The following is a 17,933-nucleotide window of genomic DNA, read 5'->3' as shown; positions in this document are numbered from 1 at the left end:
GAGACTTGGAGAGTTGGGTCATGATAATTTTAGTTCGTTATGTTATATCTATAATTGTAACATATATATTAGTACTTTTATGTGTTTGCATAATAGGAGAAGGGTAGCTTTTGCATAAAAAATCATTCATGACTCGTAAATTCAATGGCATGGTCGAATAAAATCAGGGTTTTAATCAAGTTGAGACAAAAAAAAAAAAAACATGTAAACTAACAAAAATCTTGAGCGCACACAAACTTAATATAAGTCAACAGCTTCGTTTATTCATGCATTATATAGAGGTGTATATTATGTTGCTAAACACAATCCTCATTTATTCATACATTATATCATAGCGAAGCTAACTCAAATGATCAAACTCAGCCCCTTGTGAATGGCCCCGAAGTAAAATTCAAAACACCACGAATGGAGTTCCCTAGGAATTGTATCGGCGCTTGTAGGGTTCCATTTGATGGCAGAGTTGCGTTACAATTCGAGAGCGGTGTAGGAACGCGTAGGATACAATTTGATAAAATGGTGCTAAGAAGAGCTTGAAATTGGCTCAAAAAGATGCTGAATGCTCCCGTGCCATTTGTTGTGGTTGTGGCTACCACATTTCCACCACATACTAGTTGGACTACAGCATCTGTGAACAACGAAATATATAGATATCACACGTAAAATAATGAGCTAAGTGACACCAATTTATTATACAATGTGTATATATAACTTTAAATCATTATAGTTTTACGTATTCTTCTTTTCAAAATTTGGTAAACGTTACAAGTTTTTGAAAGGATGCGATGAATGTATGAACTATAAAGCCGGAACGGTGATCTTACTTGGGAAAGGAGGGATTGGGTTTGTGCCATTAACATTAGCATTCGCTGAACAAGACAGAATTCCGCTGATGTTTAACCTAGATCCAACTCCGGGAAAATTAAATTGAGCTTGAGCTTGTGTTGCTACTAAAACAGCAACCAACGCGGTGATTAAGATGATCGATTTCATTGCCATTGATGTAAAAGAGCAAGTGTGTTTACAATCAAGAGACTGATACAATGTTAATTCTAAGAATTACGCTATTTATAAGGGAAGTTAGAGCACAACTTAGCTTTCACTTGTTTGAAAACCAAAACATTAGTTGTTAATGGTTATCAAATAAATGGAGACTTTTGTGAATCAAACTCTTAAGTCTTAAGCACGTTTGACTTCCATATAGTTGCATGCAAGTTGTGGTATAAATGCTATACATTTCAATATTTCATTTGAGTTATCCCTTTCTTAGTTAAGCATCATAATAATATTGGGGGTGTTATTATCAACTAGCATTTATTTGTTTATCATGCGTGTATGTCTTTTAATATTAGAGAAATTTACGAAAATAGCCAAGAATAAATTTGACTTACCAAAATGGCCACCTCATGCGTCGGTGGAGCAGGGCATCACTGATTACGAGACACCTTTTGCGTCTGCAGGGCTGATTCATGTGTCCGCCAATATACAAGTGACACGTGTCTCAATGACATCCATGCGTCCCATGCGTCCGTGACTCATATAATTTACTTTTAGCGAGATTTGAGGCATCCCATGCGTCCGTGACTCATCCCATCATCACATGCGTGCGTGACTCATCCCATCATCCCATGCGTTGCCGACTCATCCCATGCGTCTGTGAGACATCCCATGCATCCCATTGAGACACGTGTCACTTCTATATTTAAGGACTCGTGAGATGAGTCACGGACGCATGGGATGATGGGATGAGTCATGGACACGTGTCACTTCTATATTTAAGGACGCATAAGGTATCTCGTAATCGGTGATGCCCTGCTCCACCGACGCATGAGGTGGCCATTTTGGCAAGTCAAACTTATTCTTGGCTATTTTTCGTAAATTTCTCTTAATATTATGCCTATTTTCTTCCATGTTTACACAACGTTTTACTAGTATGCTTTTTAGTAACTGTCACTAATTTTTCTATATACATGTACTAGTGGCATAATCAATCTTTATAACTCAATAACAATAATTCAAACTATCCATTGAACAAAAAGGATATTTGTAACACCAAACCAAACATTTGTGACTGTGAAACAGACTGAGCCGGTTTGGTTTTTCATTTTCTGAAATCCGTAGTTAGAGGTTAAGGCAAGAAACCTGATTAAATCATCTGTACCGAAAACTGTGAACATGCATAAGCTTGCTTTCATGGTTTCTTGTCGGTCTTTTCATGGATAAGTTGAAGCGTTTTCGTATTTTTTTGCTATTGTTGCAGTTTAATACCTCACATTTTGTTTTTAAGAATATCTAAACTAGGGGTGTTCAATATTCAGTTTCAACCTGATCAAATCGTCTGTAACGAAACCATTTAAAGCTGAACATAATTAAATATTCGGTTTGGTTTTGAACTGAAAGCAGATTAGGTAATTGGTTTTCTTTGTTTCCAATCATTCTAGCTGCTTGCTAGAAGTCTCAAAATATGAAAAGGTTGGGGTGATGACGAGGAGTACGCTTTGGGGCTAGCTGCTTGCTAGAAGTCTCAAAATAAGACCTAATACTTACGAACAGAGGGTACAACGTTTGAATGTGGTCCTTGATTTTGGCCTCGTCTTAAGGAGAGATTTGACGAGAAAATGAGGTTTGAAACCACCGTTCAAGTTGTCGAATACCCAACTTCCGGCTGACGTTAGCTGGATCTTCGTTGACGTCAAGAGCTTTTATCCTTGCTTGCTATAAAAGAACAAACCGTTAGCCTCGCCACGGGGGACCCCGGGAGGGGGATCCGTGACCAAGCTCCGGCGTGAGAATAAGTAAACTTGCCGGGAAATGAGAGGAGTTTCTTCCGGTGAGTATATTCGCCAGAAGGTTCCTTCTTTGGTGTGAATCTAATTAATACGTGTGTGTATTAAATGTGGAGAATGTTGGTCGGAGTTTAATGAGAAGAGAATAAATGAGAGTGTAGTAAATGAGAGAATGCCGGAGATCATACCTGCCTTGGCTCCTTGATATCCTTTCTTATATAACAGCAGGTTCTTATCTTGTTAAGGGTTTCCCACACATGATCCGACGGTTTTTGGAAGTTCTCGGGAGGCGCAGACACGTGTCTGACCCCCAACGGTGGGATAATCTCCTTCATTAATGACCAGCCGGAGAAGTACGATGATTCAGACATGATCCTTTTCTTATCGAGCATTTAATGAGCTCTGCCCCTCTTAGCAGTTTCCCGCCCGTTACAAAGGGAGGAGAAACCTTAGTGGGCAAGATAACTCCATTTTGTGGGCCTTTGTGTAATTGGGCTTCCAAAGAAATAGTCCAAAGCGGGTGAAGTGGGCCTCCCCACTGGCCCGTCGTCAAGTCATCTTTAGTCCCTGGTTCTGAGACCCGAGGCTCATGATCCGGGGCTGAGTTACAACCGCTTAAAAGGGGTGGTTTTTCTTTTGGTGGGCCCACTCCGAGTCAGTTACGGTCTATCGTTCCCACTAATCATAACATCGCCGGATGCCTATAGCGGGAGTTAATCCCCTAGTAACACGTGCCCTTTATTTGAATTTTGAAGGGACCATTGATGTGACAGTTACCTGCATGTCAGCGATACCTCTTTAAATACCCTGTTTGTCCCTTCCGATTTCTTACTCAAACACTTCAACTCCTTTTTCCTCTTTGTGGCCATTTCCCTGAATTACAGTTTTCTCCGATCATGAGTCGCAGTGGCCGGTCCTCGATAAGGTCCATACTGACGGCGAAGGACTTGAAGTCCTTCGTTGAGGCATACAACATTCCAGATCGATTCTCTCCTTCCTTGCCTGGCCCCAGTGAGTCGGCAGAGTGCACGGCAGACCGGATACCCATTTATATACTAGCTTTCTCTTCCTGTGGGGTTCATTATCCGCTCTCTGCTTTCAAAATCTCTTTGCTTCGTCATTTCGGTGTCCATTTTTCTCAGATTCATCCTCTAGGGTTTATGAGGGTGGTTCATTTTGAATTATCCTGTGCAGCTATCTCAGGGGAGCCCTCTATTCCTCTGTTTTGCATGTTCTATAGGCTTATTTCAGACGGAGATTGGTTTACTTTCGCGAAACGACAAAACAATGTCTCGAGGCCTTGTTACAGTTTTATGCCCACTTCCACTTATCCAAAGGACTGGAAGAGCAGATTCATCTTCGTTTCTGCCGCTATGTTGCCGGAATCCCCTTTGCCAAAGGATCTTGATGCCGCGATCAAAGACATTGTCCCTACTCTTTCTGCAACCGAGACCATTCAGTGGAAACGGATGTGCGATAACCCGACGAGGGCATTCACTTTCTCTGAGGGGATGCTTGCCATGGGGGGGTTGAGCCCCTCTTATCCGGTTCGTCCGAGGGCTTTTTTCGGCAAGAAAGGTACTTCTTTGTTCTTGATTTGTTGCTTATAGTCATCCTCTTTTTTATGTCTTTGAAGATTATGTAGTCATCTTTAGTGTCTTCTTTTTATGTAGAGATAACTTTGTGGAGGCTTCTTTAGGGTGATTCCAAAGATGTGAAGTATGTGGTTGACAATGAGGTTGATCCTAGGTTGAATGCAGAGGTGCAGGTTACGGGGGGATCCGCCCAGGCCGGAGGCTATACTGCCTTGGGTGGTGATGAGGAGAATCCTTCTGATGAGGAGGAGAGTTCTCCTGACTTTCCTCCTGTTCATCCCTCCTGTCAAAGTGACTACGAAGACGTGGAAATCCAGTTAGTTCGTAAGAGGAGATCGGCCAGTCCTCAGCCAGCTCCTGCACCCCGTAACATCCGTCAGAGGCTTCGGAGTGCCAGTGGTCAGAAACTTCCCCCTTCATCTAAAGCTGCTTCTGATCTTCCTCCCGCTGGGGTCAAAGGTTCCCTGTCTTAACACTTGAGGTCCTCAAGCTTAGTGAGTGCTCCTTTGTTGGTAAGCTTTCTCTTTCCTTGATCTCATTTTTTCTTTGTCTTTCTGCCTCGTTTCTGGTTGTTCTTTTTCTTACTTCTTAGGGGAGTTCTAGGGAGCCTATATAAATTCCCACTGGTCCCTCTCCTTCTCGTGTCCGGGATAAGGCTTCTGAGGTGGGGGTGGCTCGCTTTTCCTCAGCTTTCGAGCTTTCTCCTTCTCATGCTACTGGGACTAGCAAACCCACTCTCCTCGAAGGTCCTGCATATCGATCCCCTCTTGCTCCTTTGTTTGCCAATGCCATCCCCCCTACTTATGTCCTTAAATGGAAGGTGACTAGTTCTTCCGTGATAGGGACTCCTGAAGCTGCTAGGGACTTTCTAAACCATGTTGTTCCTCCCTCACACAAATTTGTAAACTCTGCTCTGAGGGATGACCTTTTTGAAGATCAGTACAGCATGTCCCTGTGTGAAAGCTTTTTTAGGGGTGCTGGGATGTTGCAGAGGATCGACGATCTGAGGAGGGCAAACGAAGGGCTTAAGGCTGAGCTTAAGGCTTCTCAGTCGATTGCTGCTGGGCTTAGGTGCCAGGTGGTTGATGCCGATAGGAGATTGCAGGAGGAGAAGGTACATAGCCTTCTCCCCCCTTCCTTTTTTTTATATTTACTTACTGATCCTTTGTTTAGGGGGCTGGAGCTATGCTTGAGAGGAAGGAATGAGCTTGGGAGCGGGAGATGGCATCGTTGGTTGAGGAGAAGGAGGAGCTTGCTGCTGAGCTGAAGCATTTGAAGGAAGTTGGCTCCGTTTCGCAGGAGCAGCTCAATACCATGTATGCAGATTATGGGATAACCTCCGATGACAACCAACGATTGGCAGGGGAGACGCATTGGCTGATTACTGAGGGTTTTGGGGCTTTTCTCGCTGCTGTCGCTCAATCGGAGGACTTCAAAAGTGGCCTGGAGGAGGTGTACAGGGCATATAGGGATGTTGGCTACCAGGCGGGATTAAAGGACGGCTATGCCTATTCTGCTCAAGGCCTGGGCAGAAAGGAGACTCCTCTTTATAACTCTAAGGCAAAAAAGAGGTTGTCCAAGCTGAATGAGGAGTTTGGGCGTAAGACCCCGGCCGTCCTTGGGAAAATCCTGGAGCATCCCCTGATCTCTATTGATGAATTGAAAGCCCTGTTCTCCTTTGCCGGTCCTTCGTCTCCACCATCTCTTTCCGGGGGTGATCCCCAATGAATTCCAAACACTTGATACATTTCGATATGGTTGTAATAACTTTTACTTACCTTAGGATACTTGTGTGTTTTGTTTGACTGTCTAGGAGGGGTCCTTTATGTCGGGGATCACCTCAACTTTTGATCATATGGGCTATGGTTGTGTACTGCTTCTTTGCTTTGTTGCCTGTTTCTTGTTCGTTTGTTTTGCAGGGGTTCTTACCGGAGGTCAGCTTGGTGCTTCCCTGGACACTTTCAGACCGTTTAGCGAGGAGCTGTGTTTTTGTTTCATCTTGTTGTACTTGCAATTTTTGCATCCTACTGATTTTTGCCAAAGCTATTGAGGCCTTTCTTTGTGCATATATTTTGTGTTTAATAAAGCAGATTCCCCTTTCGTAGTTTTGTATGTACGAGTGTATTTGTATTTTCTGTTTGTTTTGTTAAACTATGATTGTCTGTTCGAGGCCAATCGGTGGACAAGTTTATAATGTGGCGTTATGTTTTTAACTTGTTTTGTCCGTTTAGGGTTAGCTAGACCCTTATCAGCCCCACGGCCGGGCTTTTGACATGTTTTGGATGCCTTGTACACGTGTGTTCGTTTGTTCTAGTTTTAGATTTAATGGTGTTCCTGGGCACGTCTGCCTAGGTACAGTGTCCATTGCTTTTTCAAAATGGGACATGTTCTGTCCGTTCTTCATTTAATCTTTAGGGGTTTACACTTCCCATCATAGATTGTTCACAAAAGGTCTGTTTTTTGGGGGATCCCCGTACTAACAGTTAGCTATTACAAAAGTGGCTCTTGGCCGTTTTCTTTGGGGATGAATCCCTTACACATAATACTTCCTAACTTGCATGAGGTTCCAGGTCCTGGGGACCTCCTTGCCTTCAAGCGTCTCTAACTTGCAGGTCCCTTTACCATTTGCCCATGTGACTCGGTAGGGTCCCTCCCAGTTGGGGCCTAACTTCCCAGTGTTTTCTTGCAAACTGGCTTCGTTGGCCCTAAGGACTAGATCCCCTGGGACGAGGTTGAGCTTCTTCATCCTAGTGTTGTAATAACTCCCCAGGAGCTTTTGTATTGGGCCTCCTTGACTGCTGCTATTTCCCTTCTTTCTTCCAACAAGTTCAGGTTCATTCTGAGGTCCTGCTCGTTTTCTTCATCCCGAAGCTTCATCCGGGCGGTCGGGGATCCGATCTCAGCAGGAATGACAGCCTCCGTCCCGTAGGTAAGGCTGAACGGGGTTTCCCCATTGCAACTCTTGGGGGTGGTCCTGTATGCCCATAGCACAAATGGAAGTTCTTCCAGCCAATCTTTTTGTTTCCTTCCGAGCCTTCCCTTCATTCCTTTGATGACGCTTTGGTTGGCTCTCTCCACCAACCCGTTGCTCTGGACATGGGTGACGGAAGTTAACACTTGTTGAATCCGCATCTGCTCGCACCATGGTTTGAAGGGTCTTCCGGCAAATTGGACCCCGTTGTCACTCACCAACTCCCTCGGGACCCCGTACCTGCATACGATGTTATCCAGCACGAACCTTCTCATCTGTTCTCCAGTAATCTTTGCCAAGGGCTTCGCTTCGATCCACTTGGTGAAATAATCAATGGCTACCACCACGTATTTGATTCCTCACGGGCCCTCCGGGAAAGGCCCGATTATATCGATGGCCCATTTCTGGAACGGCCAGGATGTTGATACTGGTACCATGGGGTGTTTGTGCCGGTGGGTCATCGGTGCATGCACTTGACAGTTGTCACACTTCTTGATTTCCTCAGATGCTGTTTCGTACATTCGTGGCCAGTAAAACCCCGCATTCATTGCCTTTCTCACTATTGTTCTTGGTCCTGAGTGCATCACGCAAATCCCCTCGTGCATCTCCCTAACCACATATTCAGCCTCTTCCATGTCAACGCACTTCAAGGACGGGCCCAGATATGACCTCCGATATAGCTCCCCTTCGATTAGCTCATATTGCAGGGCTCTGACCCTTATCTTTCTAGCTGCCCATTCCCCCTCGGGCACAATTCCGTCTCGGAGGAATTTAATAATCGGGGTCATCCATGTTTCTTGAGGACTCTCAACCGTAGCAACTTCTGTTCCGTTAAGGGAAGGGGATGTCAGGACCTCCACCTTGATTTCCTTCGCGAGGTGGTCGAATGCCACCGAGGCCAGCTTGCTGAGTGCATCAGATTTCCTGTTCCTCCCACGAGGGATATATTCCAGTTTGAAAGTTTTGAATGCCTTAGCCATCTCTTTAACCTTTGCCACGTATTGGGCCATGGTGCCGTCTTTGGCTTCATATTCTCCCTGGTATTGTTTCACTACCAGCTGTGAGTCAGTGCTGGCCTCTACGTGTCTTGCTTTCATTTTTTGTGCGAGCCTCATCCCTGCCAGGAGGGCCTCATACTCTGCAGTATTGTTGGTGTTCTCGAAATCCAGTCTTATGGCATATGTCAGCTCGACCCCCTCGGGGCTTACCAGTGTGATGCCTGCCCCACTTCCTTCTTCACTGGATGCTCCGTCGGTGAGTAATTTCCACACAGCCTCGTCTTCCCTTTCTCTTTCTTCTTTCTCTAAAGCTTCCCATTTTAATAGCTCCTTCTCTTCGTCTTCAGGGACTTCTGCCAAGAAATCGGCCAGTATTTGTCCTTTCATGGCCGTTCTGGGCTTAAATTCTAGAGAGTGTTCTCCTAACTCCACAGCCCATTTAGCCAGTCATCCTGATAGCTCCGGCTTCCTAAGCACTTTCTGTAGGGGTTGATCGGTCATCAAGGTGATCTTGTGCCCTTGGAAATACCTCCTGAGTCTTCGGGATGCGAAGACTAGAGCCAACGCGAGCTTCTCCAAAGGCATGTATCGCTCCTCAGGTCCCTTAAGCGTTCTGCTAATGAAATATATGGGGATCTGTTTCCCCTCCCGTTCTACCATCATGACCGCACTTATGGTCGTATTCGAGGCGGATAGGTACAGAAGCAACGGGTCCCCGGGTATCGGGGTGGCCAATGTCGGGAGCTTACAGATGTAGGCTTTCATCTGCTGAAAGGCCATCTCGGCCTCCGCGGTCCAGTTAAACTTGTTGGTCTGGAGGCAGTCCTTCAACACTTTCATGAAGGGAAGGGTCTTGTCGGCTACCTTTGATAAAAAACGGTTTAACGCTATCAGTCTCCCGTTTAGCTGCTGGATATCTTTCAGGGACCTGAGAGATCGCATTTCGGCTACAGCCTGGGTCTTCTCCGGGTTTGCTTTGATTCCTCCTTTGGTGACCACTACTCCCAGGAAGCTCCCTTCCTCTACTCCGAAACATCATTTCCCGGGGTTTAGCTTCATGTTTACATCCTGCATGGTGTTGAGGGTCTCGGCTATGTCATTTATCATGGCCGTTTCTGTCAAGCTCTTGATAACAATGTCGTCAACGTACACCTCTAAGTTCCTTCCCCGTTGCTCCCTAAACAAGGTGTTCATGAACCTCTGATATGTGGCCCCAGCATTCTTGAGGCCGAAGGGCATCTTGGTATAACAGAACATCCCCTCATCTGTGATGAAGGCGGTCTTTTTCTCGTCCTCTATTGACATCTGGATTTGGTGGTATCCCTTGTAGGCGGCCAGGAAGCATTTCAGGGGGTACTGAGACAAAGAGTCCACCTGGGTGTCTATCTCCGGGAGAGGATAACAGTCCTTGGGACATGCTTTATTTAGGTCTTGAAAATCGATGCACATCCTCCACCCCCCGTCCTTCTTCTGAACCATGACCGGGTTGGCGATCCAGGATGGGTATTTAACTTCTCTGACTATCCCAGCCTTGAGCAACTTTCGGGTTTCTTCACAAGCAACCCTCCTTTTATTAGGTCCCATGCTCCGCTTGTTCTGCTTCACTGGTTTCGCCCATATGAAGGTGTTGAGCCGGTGCTCAGTTAGGCTCCTGGGGATTCCCGTCATGTCCCCATGTTGAAATGCAAACACATCTATGTTATGTAGGAGCAACTCCTTCAGGGCACTCTTGCATTTATCACTTAAATGGCTTCCCACCTTGATCGTTTGCTCTGGAAATCTGTCACAGAGGACCCACTCTTCCACCCCATTTTCCTGGGGTTTTCCTGGTGCTTCTCCTTTGGATACGGAGGAGACTACTTCATAAGCAGATTTAACCCATGCAAGACCCTTTGGTGTTTGAAACACTAAAGCCCCGTGGGGGGTGGATGCTTGTGCCTGCAAATCTCCAATTCCGGGTCTTCCTAAGATCGCATTGTACTTTGAGGGTGCCCTGACCACTGTGAAGGTTAGATTTATCGTTCGGACCCGATCCCCTACCCCAACTGTGAATGGGAGCCTGATCTTTCCCAGGGGATGTGACACACTGTTGTTGAATCCCACCAAGGGGATGGAATCTTCTTCCAATCTGTCTCTTACATCACTGTCGAATCTGAGGAAACAATGCTCGTATATTACCTCGACGCCTGACCCTCCGTCCACGTGTATTCGAGACACCTTGTGACCGGCTATTATGGCTGAGATGTTCAGGGGGAGTCGTTGTACCTCATTTTCTTCTAGGTATGGCATAAGGGTGGGAGCTTTCATGCAGTTCGGGGAGCCTAGGATCCTGGCTTTTACACTTCTGGTGGTATCGAATTCGTTCCTCCTTCTAATCATATCAACATCTGCCCTCCCCGGCTCCCTTGCATCTCTTCCCTTGCGATCCCCCCCCTCCTTGATTTCTTTGATCAAGTGGGCCAACCTCCCTGTTTTCACCGCGATTTCTATTTCCCTTTTCAGGTACATGCAGTCGTCGGTTTTATGCCCGAAGCCCTTGTGAAAATCACAATATTCGTTTGGTTGTGCCTTCGGTCCTGGTTTTATGGGTGGTGGCCTCGGGAAGGAGTTCTTTACCCTTTCTGTGGCCAGTATCTCACTTGGGGTCTTGGTGAGAGGAGTGAAGCCATCAGGGTAAGAGGGGGGACCTCTCCCTCGGGGTCTATACGGGGAGTATGAGGGCCTTGCCCTGTCATGCAACATTCTATCAAAGGTTGGCTTCCGGGAATAAGGTGTACCTTTATCAGGGGGCCTCGAAGCCGGAGTGACCCTCCGAGGCGTGACATCTGTCTCCTTCGCTTTGCTGACCGTATCCTTTCCCCGGACGAAAGCCCTGACTCTGTCCATCAGATTGTCGAAAGAGTGGGGGAACTCTTCTCACAGTTTCTCACACAGCTGTGCATGTTTCAACCCGTTTATGAAACTACTGATCTTCATGACCTCTGGGACGTCTTTGATGTTCATGCTTTCCTTAACAAACCTCTCCATGTATTGATCTATTCGCTCGTTATCCCTTTGCCTGATGTGAAGGATCTCGTTTGGATTTTTAACCACTTTTCTCTGTTGGCCAAAGTTCCCGAGGAATTTCTCGCTTAGCTCTTCATAGCTATCTATACTCCCCGGGGGAAGGCTGTCAAACCAAAGCCGGGCCCCCTCCGTCAGGGTTTGCACGAACATGTGGCACCATACTGGCATGGGCCATCTTCCTAGTTGTCCCGCTCCCCGGAAGGCATGCAGGTGATCCTCGAGGTCCCTTGTTCCATCGTAACGGTCAAAGCCTGGGGGTAACTTCGTCTTGGGGGGCATAGGTGCCTCTGCGATTCTTCGTGTGAACTTTGAGACCTCGGCTAAGTCCCGTGGTAGGTATGGCTGATCCAAGCCACTATCACCAAAATTGCCTTTTTCTTTGGACTTCTGGCCTGTGATAAGATCCTCCCTTTCCTCAGAGGACATCTGCCTCAGGGCAGTCATAAACGTCTCCAGCTGGTCACCATTGCTGTTCTTGTTTTGGAGGTTCGTTCCTTCCTGGTTGGAGGGTGTGTCAAAAGAAAGTCTAGCCCTGAGGCTGTCGAGCTTCTCTTGTCTCTTTAAATCTTCGAGATACTTTGTTAACTTCTCTCTGTGCATGGCCACAAAGTCAGGAGTAATATGTTCCGTTCCTTCCGGGTTCTCTACCTGGTTCTCGTTACCCTCTTCATGGGTAATATCTTCTACGGTGACTTTGTCTAGATCGTTTTGTGCCGTTTGAGTGACACGTGAGTTATGTGGGGTTGCCATGTTGTTCTAGATGGGATAAGCCGCTCTTTGGACGTCGAGTGTTGGTGTGGGAACACCGGGCAAGCTGATGTCCCACGGATGGCGCCAATGTCGAATACCCAACTTCTGGCTGACGTTAGCTGGATCTTCGTTGACGTCAAGAGCTTTTATCCTTGCTTGCTACAAAAGAACAAACTGTTAGCCTCGCCACGGGGGACCCCGGGAGGGGGATCCGTGACCAAGCTCCGGCGTGAGAATAAGTAAACTTGCCAGGAAATGAGAGGAGTTTCTTCCGGTGAGTATATTCGCCAGAAGGTTCCTTCTTTGGTGTGAATCTAATTAATACGTGTGTGTATTAAATGTGGAGAATGTTTGTCGGAGTTTAATGAGAAGAGAATAAATGAGAGTGTAGTAAATGAGAGAATGCCGGAGATCATACCTGCCTTGGCTCCTTGATATCCTTTCTTATATAACAGCAGGTTCTTATCTTGTTAAGGGTTTCCCACACATGATCCGACGGTTTTTGGAAGTTCTCGGGAGGTGCAGACACGTGTCTGACCCCCAACGGTGGGATAATCTCCTTCATTAATGACCAGCCGGAGAAGTACGATGATTCAGACATGATCCTTTTCTTATCGAGCATTTAATGAGCTCTGCCCCTCTTAGCTGTTTCCCGCCCGTTACAAAGGGAGGAGAAACCTTAGTGGGCAAGATAACTCCATTTTGTGGGCCTTTGTGTAATTGGGCTTCCAAAGAAATAGTCCAAAGCGGGTGAAGTGGGCCTCCCCACTGGCCCGTTGTCACAAGTAATGATCTCAAAGCAAACATCATAAACATAGCCCAACCGATACGAAAATTTCATGAAATTTACCGCTAACGGATGGACGAGTTGGAAGACGTAAATGACGATGAACATGTTGTTTAAGAATCAATAGCCGCGTATGAGCGAGTTAATAGAAGATCATTTACCAAGCTTGGAATTTGGAACCCTATAGTGGAACCCTAAAGCTGATAATAATCCCAACTATAAAAATTCTATCTAACGATCACAACTTGTAAAAATTTGGCCCCTATTTATCATTTTCTAATATAGGTGCACTAAATCAATTACGTAGTCTGTATGTGCACTTGAATCTATTGAGAATACCAAATTCTTATATGTTAGAAAAAGATCAATGGATGCTAATCTTTTATAAGTTGGGATTGTTGGAAGGAATTTTTAAAGTTGAGATTATTATCGGGCAACAGGTGAAACTTAACAGTATTAAAATCCAATAACCCTATATTTAATGTTAACTATCTTTAATATATATGTTTTTTATTAAAATTATACATTAAACATTACACATCAAACATTACAACCTAAGTTTAAACATTAAAAGTTAACAATAAATTAAAACAAGTAACATATAAAGTGTAACTTAAGCACTTATACATAAAACACTTAAAGTTTTGGCTAGTCGATCCGGATGATTCCCCTTCTTTTTTTTTTAGCTTTTTTCGCCAGACAATGTTTAAGGGTATGCTTCAAAAACTTCTCACAATACCTGCACAATATTACACCGAACCATCTCGCTGTTGTCTGACACTAGAGATAAGTCGTAGTGGGACCAAACCTCGGGGTTTCTTTTGGTTTCAAGCACCAAAACAACATCTTCGTTACTTGCCATTGTTGTTGATACAAAAAACATAAGCGGTTCCAAACGGCTATATTACCGGTAGGAATCCGTTTCCAATGGTAGTATTTAAATTTTCAATCCATATCTGATTCTTACCCGGTTCCGCGTATACCTGTAGCCGACCATACCGAACCGGTTTAAGTGGGTATTCTCCTAATATTCTATGCCTGGTCCGGTTCCTACAAAAACCCGGGTACGGTTGTATCCTATTAGGCTATACCCGGTATTTGTACTTTTATACGTTTGTATAATATGTGAAGTGTAGCTTTTGCATTAAGAATCATTCATATGGTCGAATAAAATCAGTGTTTTTAATCAAGTTGAGAAAAAAAAAAAACATGTAAATCAACAAAAATCTTGAGCACACACACACTTAATATAAGTCAACAGCTTCATTTATTCATGCATTATATAGAGGTATATATTATGTTGCTAAACACAATCCTCATTTATTCATACATTATATCATAGTGAAGCTAACTGATCAAATGATCAAACTCAGGTCAATGTGAATATCCCCGAAAGGATATCCACAATACCACCAGCGATGTTCCTCAGAAATACTAGCGGCGCTTGTAGAGTTCCGCTTGATGGCAGAGTTGCGTTACAAGTCGAGAGTGGCGTAGGAACACGTAGGATACAAGATGATAAAATGTTGGTTAAAGAAACTATAGCTTGGTTCACTACCATGTTGAATGCTCCTGAGGCATTTGTTGTGTTTGAAGCTACCACAATTCCACCACATACTAGTTGGACCGTAGCATCTGTGAACAAGGAAATATGTAGATATTACATGTGTGCATCCATTTTGGATTTGTTTTTAATGGCTTGTTACCCGTCAACCTGCCATTAGTCTGTAATCGTCTATGTTTTAATAAACCTGTTACCCGAAAAGTTTGATTAATAGTTATTTTAGAGTTATATGTTTAACATGCTAATTAACTAATAACTTGGTCAACAAAAGCAAAAAAATAGATAAAGAAGCAGTAGGATCGATCTAATCTTTTGTGTTATCACTTGGAAAAACAATTCATTTTGAATACTTTAATCACTACGCAATATAACGAGTTAAGTGACATCAATCATTATAGTTTTACATATTCTTCTTTTCAAAGTTTGGCAAACATTAATTTTTTTTTTTATAGGAATGGTGATCTTACTTGCGAAAGGAGGGGGTGGGTTTGTGGCATTAACAGTAACATTCACTGAACAAGATAGAATTCCGCTGACGTTTAACGTGCGCACAATTCCAACTCCGGGAATCGGGGGAAGAAACGGGGAAAGAATTCCCTGAGCTTGAGCTTGTGTTGCCGCTAAAACAACCAACGTGGTGATTAAGATGATCGATTTCATTGCCATTGATGTAAAAGAGCAAGTGTGCTTACAATCAAGGGACTGATACAATGCTAATATCAAGAATTGCCTATTTATAAGGAAAGTTAGAGCACACCACTCTCGACTTGTTTGAAAACCAAACCATTAGTTGTTAATGGTTATCAAATATATGTAGACTTTTATGAATGAAACTCTTAAGCACATTTGACTTTCACATAGTTGCATGCAAGTTGTGGTATTAATGTATTATTTAGTTTACACAGGCTATACATTTCATTTGAGTTATCCCTTTCTTAGTTAAGCATCATAATAATATTGGTGTGTTTTATCAACTAGCATTTATTTGTTTATCATGCGTGTATGTGTTCCTTCACATTTACATTATTGTGCCTCTGATCTTCTATGTTTACACAACATTTCAGTAGTATGTTCTTTACTAAATTTTCTATATACATGTAGTATAGTCACAATCAATCTTTATAACTCAACAACAATAATTCAAACTATCCATTTGAAAAAAAGATGACATTTATAACACCAAACCAAACATTTGTGACTGCGATTTGGTTTTTCACTTTCTAAAACTGTAGTTAGAGGTTAAGGCAAGAAACTTTGTCAAAACCCCGATTAACAGGAGTGTGAAAACTCCTTAAATAGGAGAAAAAATTTCTAGATTTGTTAAGGACTGAAGAATTTATATACCTAAATCAATGTTTATTCAGATTATTATGGTTACAACTAATTGAGAAAATATTTGTTTGTTTGTTTTTTGTAGTTGTGTTAGTTAAGCATGACACACATGATCATTGCATATGACTTTCGTATATGTAGTTGGAAATTTTTGTGAAAACTATTTTTTTTTCACAATAGTCGGATTCTTTTTCTCTAAAATTTGGACAACAATATGTATATCTAACTGAGAGTTTATATGTATATATATGGTTTTGTGTTCTACCACGTGGGAGTTTCGCAACTAACCAAATTGAGTTCAAAACGGAGCTAAGATGAATGAGATATTGACGCTCGAAAGTTGATGTTTGAAACTGGCAAAATTGCAAAAATTTTACATATTACAGAAAACGGTAAACTAGAACTTGTCTCACGTAGGAGGGACAAAGCTTAAGGTAATATATAAGTGGGAGCTCTCCTTGCTTATTGTTCCAAAGCTTAAGGTAATATATAAGTGGGAGCTCTCCTTGCTTATTGTTCCAGGAAAGCACACACTAGTGGAGTCGCAAAGAGTGCGAAACACTCTTAACTTGCACCCCAACACGCGTGTGTGATGGGCGCTTTAATGACGCACTTTGATGGAGTTCTCCCTCAAGATTTCACTATAAAAACCAAGAGGAGACTTAGTTGCAAGATACACCAAAAATCATCAAAACAAATGAAAAATCCCAGTAATCTTTTCTACATCCTACTTCTTGTTCCAAGGTACAATTCAAGTCCTTGAGTCAATCCTGACTGTACTACTGGCTGTTGTCCATTGGAAACAAAACCGGTTTGTTTGGGAGGCTCAAAAATTATTTTAGGGGATCCGTGTTCAACACGATCCTCACATATTTTCTTTTTGATTCTTTACTGTGTGGGCGGTACTTTGTAGGCAGCCTAATCGCAAGCCAAGCCCATTTTACCATCTTGATTTCTCACGCTTTTGGTTCATTTCATTTGCTCCATGTTCAAGAACAATTATTTCAACCCAATTAAGCTTGAAGCCCAAAGTTATTTTCCTTGTAAAACTCCGAAGTCCAAACTATATGATTTGACTTTGTTTTAGCCTGCGAATTCTATTCCAAACAATCATCATATACGAAAAAAAAAAAAAAAAAAAAAAAAAAAAAAAAAAAAAAAAAAAAAACTAAAACCAGTTAATGTAATAAAAACCTGTTTAAAATGATTGAGGATGTGTATGAAAAATATATATAATTTAGGACACAACATATGTATACATTTATTAAAGTCACAAACCATCTTTACAACTTCACAAAAATAATTCAAGCTATCCATTGAAAAAAAAACACAGTTTAAGCACCATACTATTTCATTTGTGATGGCGACCCAACAAACCTGACCGATTTGGTCTCTCATATTCTATAACCGTAGTTAGAGCCAATGAAAGAATCTTTGTCTAAATCGGATTAACAGGGTTGTGAAAGCTCCTGAAAAAGGAGAAAATCTTGTAGAATTGTTGAGGGTTAAAGAGTATATATACTTAAATCAACAGCTATTAAAATTATTAAGGGTTACATCTAACTAATCAATAAAATGCTTGTTTATTAATTTTTGTAGCTATTTTAGTTAAGCATATGCACATGAATCTCGTATCTCTCAACATATTTGGATCATCTCTGTTCTTACTTCTATGTAACCTCACTCTTACTTGAGTCTACCAGTAGACAAGTGGAGTATTCCTCCAACCTTCCTTACAAACAATATATATATGTATGTATATATATATATTTTTTGTCACCCACGCAAACACTTGGACATCAAAACACTTAGAACATTACATAATCGAGAAACTCAAAATATGAACCGATAAACAAATGTCTTGTTAAAATTCGGGGTCATTTTGTTTTCGACTTGAAACCGAAATGAACAAAGTTGTAATTTGGGTTTGTCATCTTTGAACTGGGTTTGATACGATTTCAACCAAAGAAAAAAACAAGTAAACCAAAACCTAAAACGAGATAACACAATAGTGTATTTTCACCTAGATTACATATATCACACTCTTTATGTAACCTCACTCTTTTGTCTAATGCTAGACAAGTGGA

The 17,933-nt window shown here is 42.8% G+C and overlaps 2 protein-coding genes across 2 annotated transcripts; both read right to left on the bottom strand.

Moving 5' to 3' along the window:
• Positions 1-237: 237 nt before the first annotated feature.
• On the bottom strand, positions 238-1,045 carry LOC110872132 (phylloplanin). Its single transcript, XM_022120908.2, has 2 exons — positions 822-1,045; positions 238-625 (listed from the first exon to the last, which is right to left on the bottom strand). The coding sequence occupies exons 1-2, from the start codon at positions 994-996 to the stop codon at positions 360-362; spliced, it is 441 nt and encodes a 146-aa protein (XP_021976600.1). The 5' UTR covers positions 997-1,045; the 3' UTR covers positions 238-359.
• Positions 1,046-14,194: 13,149 nt separating this feature from the next.
• LOC110872131 (phylloplanin) lies at positions 14,195-15,232 on the bottom strand. The gene is made up of 2 exons (XM_022120907.2): positions 14,982-15,232; positions 14,195-14,585 (listed from the first exon to the last, which is right to left on the bottom strand). Exons 1-2 carry the CDS (start codon positions 15,178-15,180, stop codon positions 14,320-14,322), a joined length of 465 nt encoding a protein of 154 aa, XP_021976599.1. The 5' UTR covers positions 15,181-15,232; the 3' UTR covers positions 14,195-14,319.
• Positions 15,233-17,933: the final 2,701 nt, after the last annotated feature.

The sequence above is a fragment of the Helianthus annuus genome, chromosome 8 (genome assembly GCF_002127325.2).
Source record: "Helianthus annuus cultivar XRQ/B chromosome 8, HanXRQr2.0-SUNRISE, whole genome shotgun sequence".
NCBI classification, from domain to species: domain Eukaryota; kingdom Viridiplantae; phylum Streptophyta; class Magnoliopsida; order Asterales; family Asteraceae; genus Helianthus; species Helianthus annuus.
This window is presented reverse-complemented; position numbering and strand designations above follow the sequence as displayed.

Coding starts and splice junctions, on each gene's coding strand:
- LOC110872132 (XM_022120908.2), bottom strand. CDS start 996: ATGGCAATGAAATCGATCATCTTAATCACCGCGTTGGTTGCTGTTTTA. Junction 626..821: donor CCCAATCCCTCCTTTCCCAA/GTAAGATCACCG, acceptor CGTTGTTCACAG/ATGCTGTAGTCCAACTAGTA.
- LOC110872131 (XM_022120907.2), bottom strand. CDS start 15,180: ATGGCAATGAAATCGATCATCTTAATCACCACGTTGGTTGTTTTAGCG. Junction 14,586..14,981: donor CCCACCCCCTCCTTTCGCAA/GTAAGATCACCA, acceptor CCTTGTTCACAG/ATGCTACGGTCCAACTAGTA.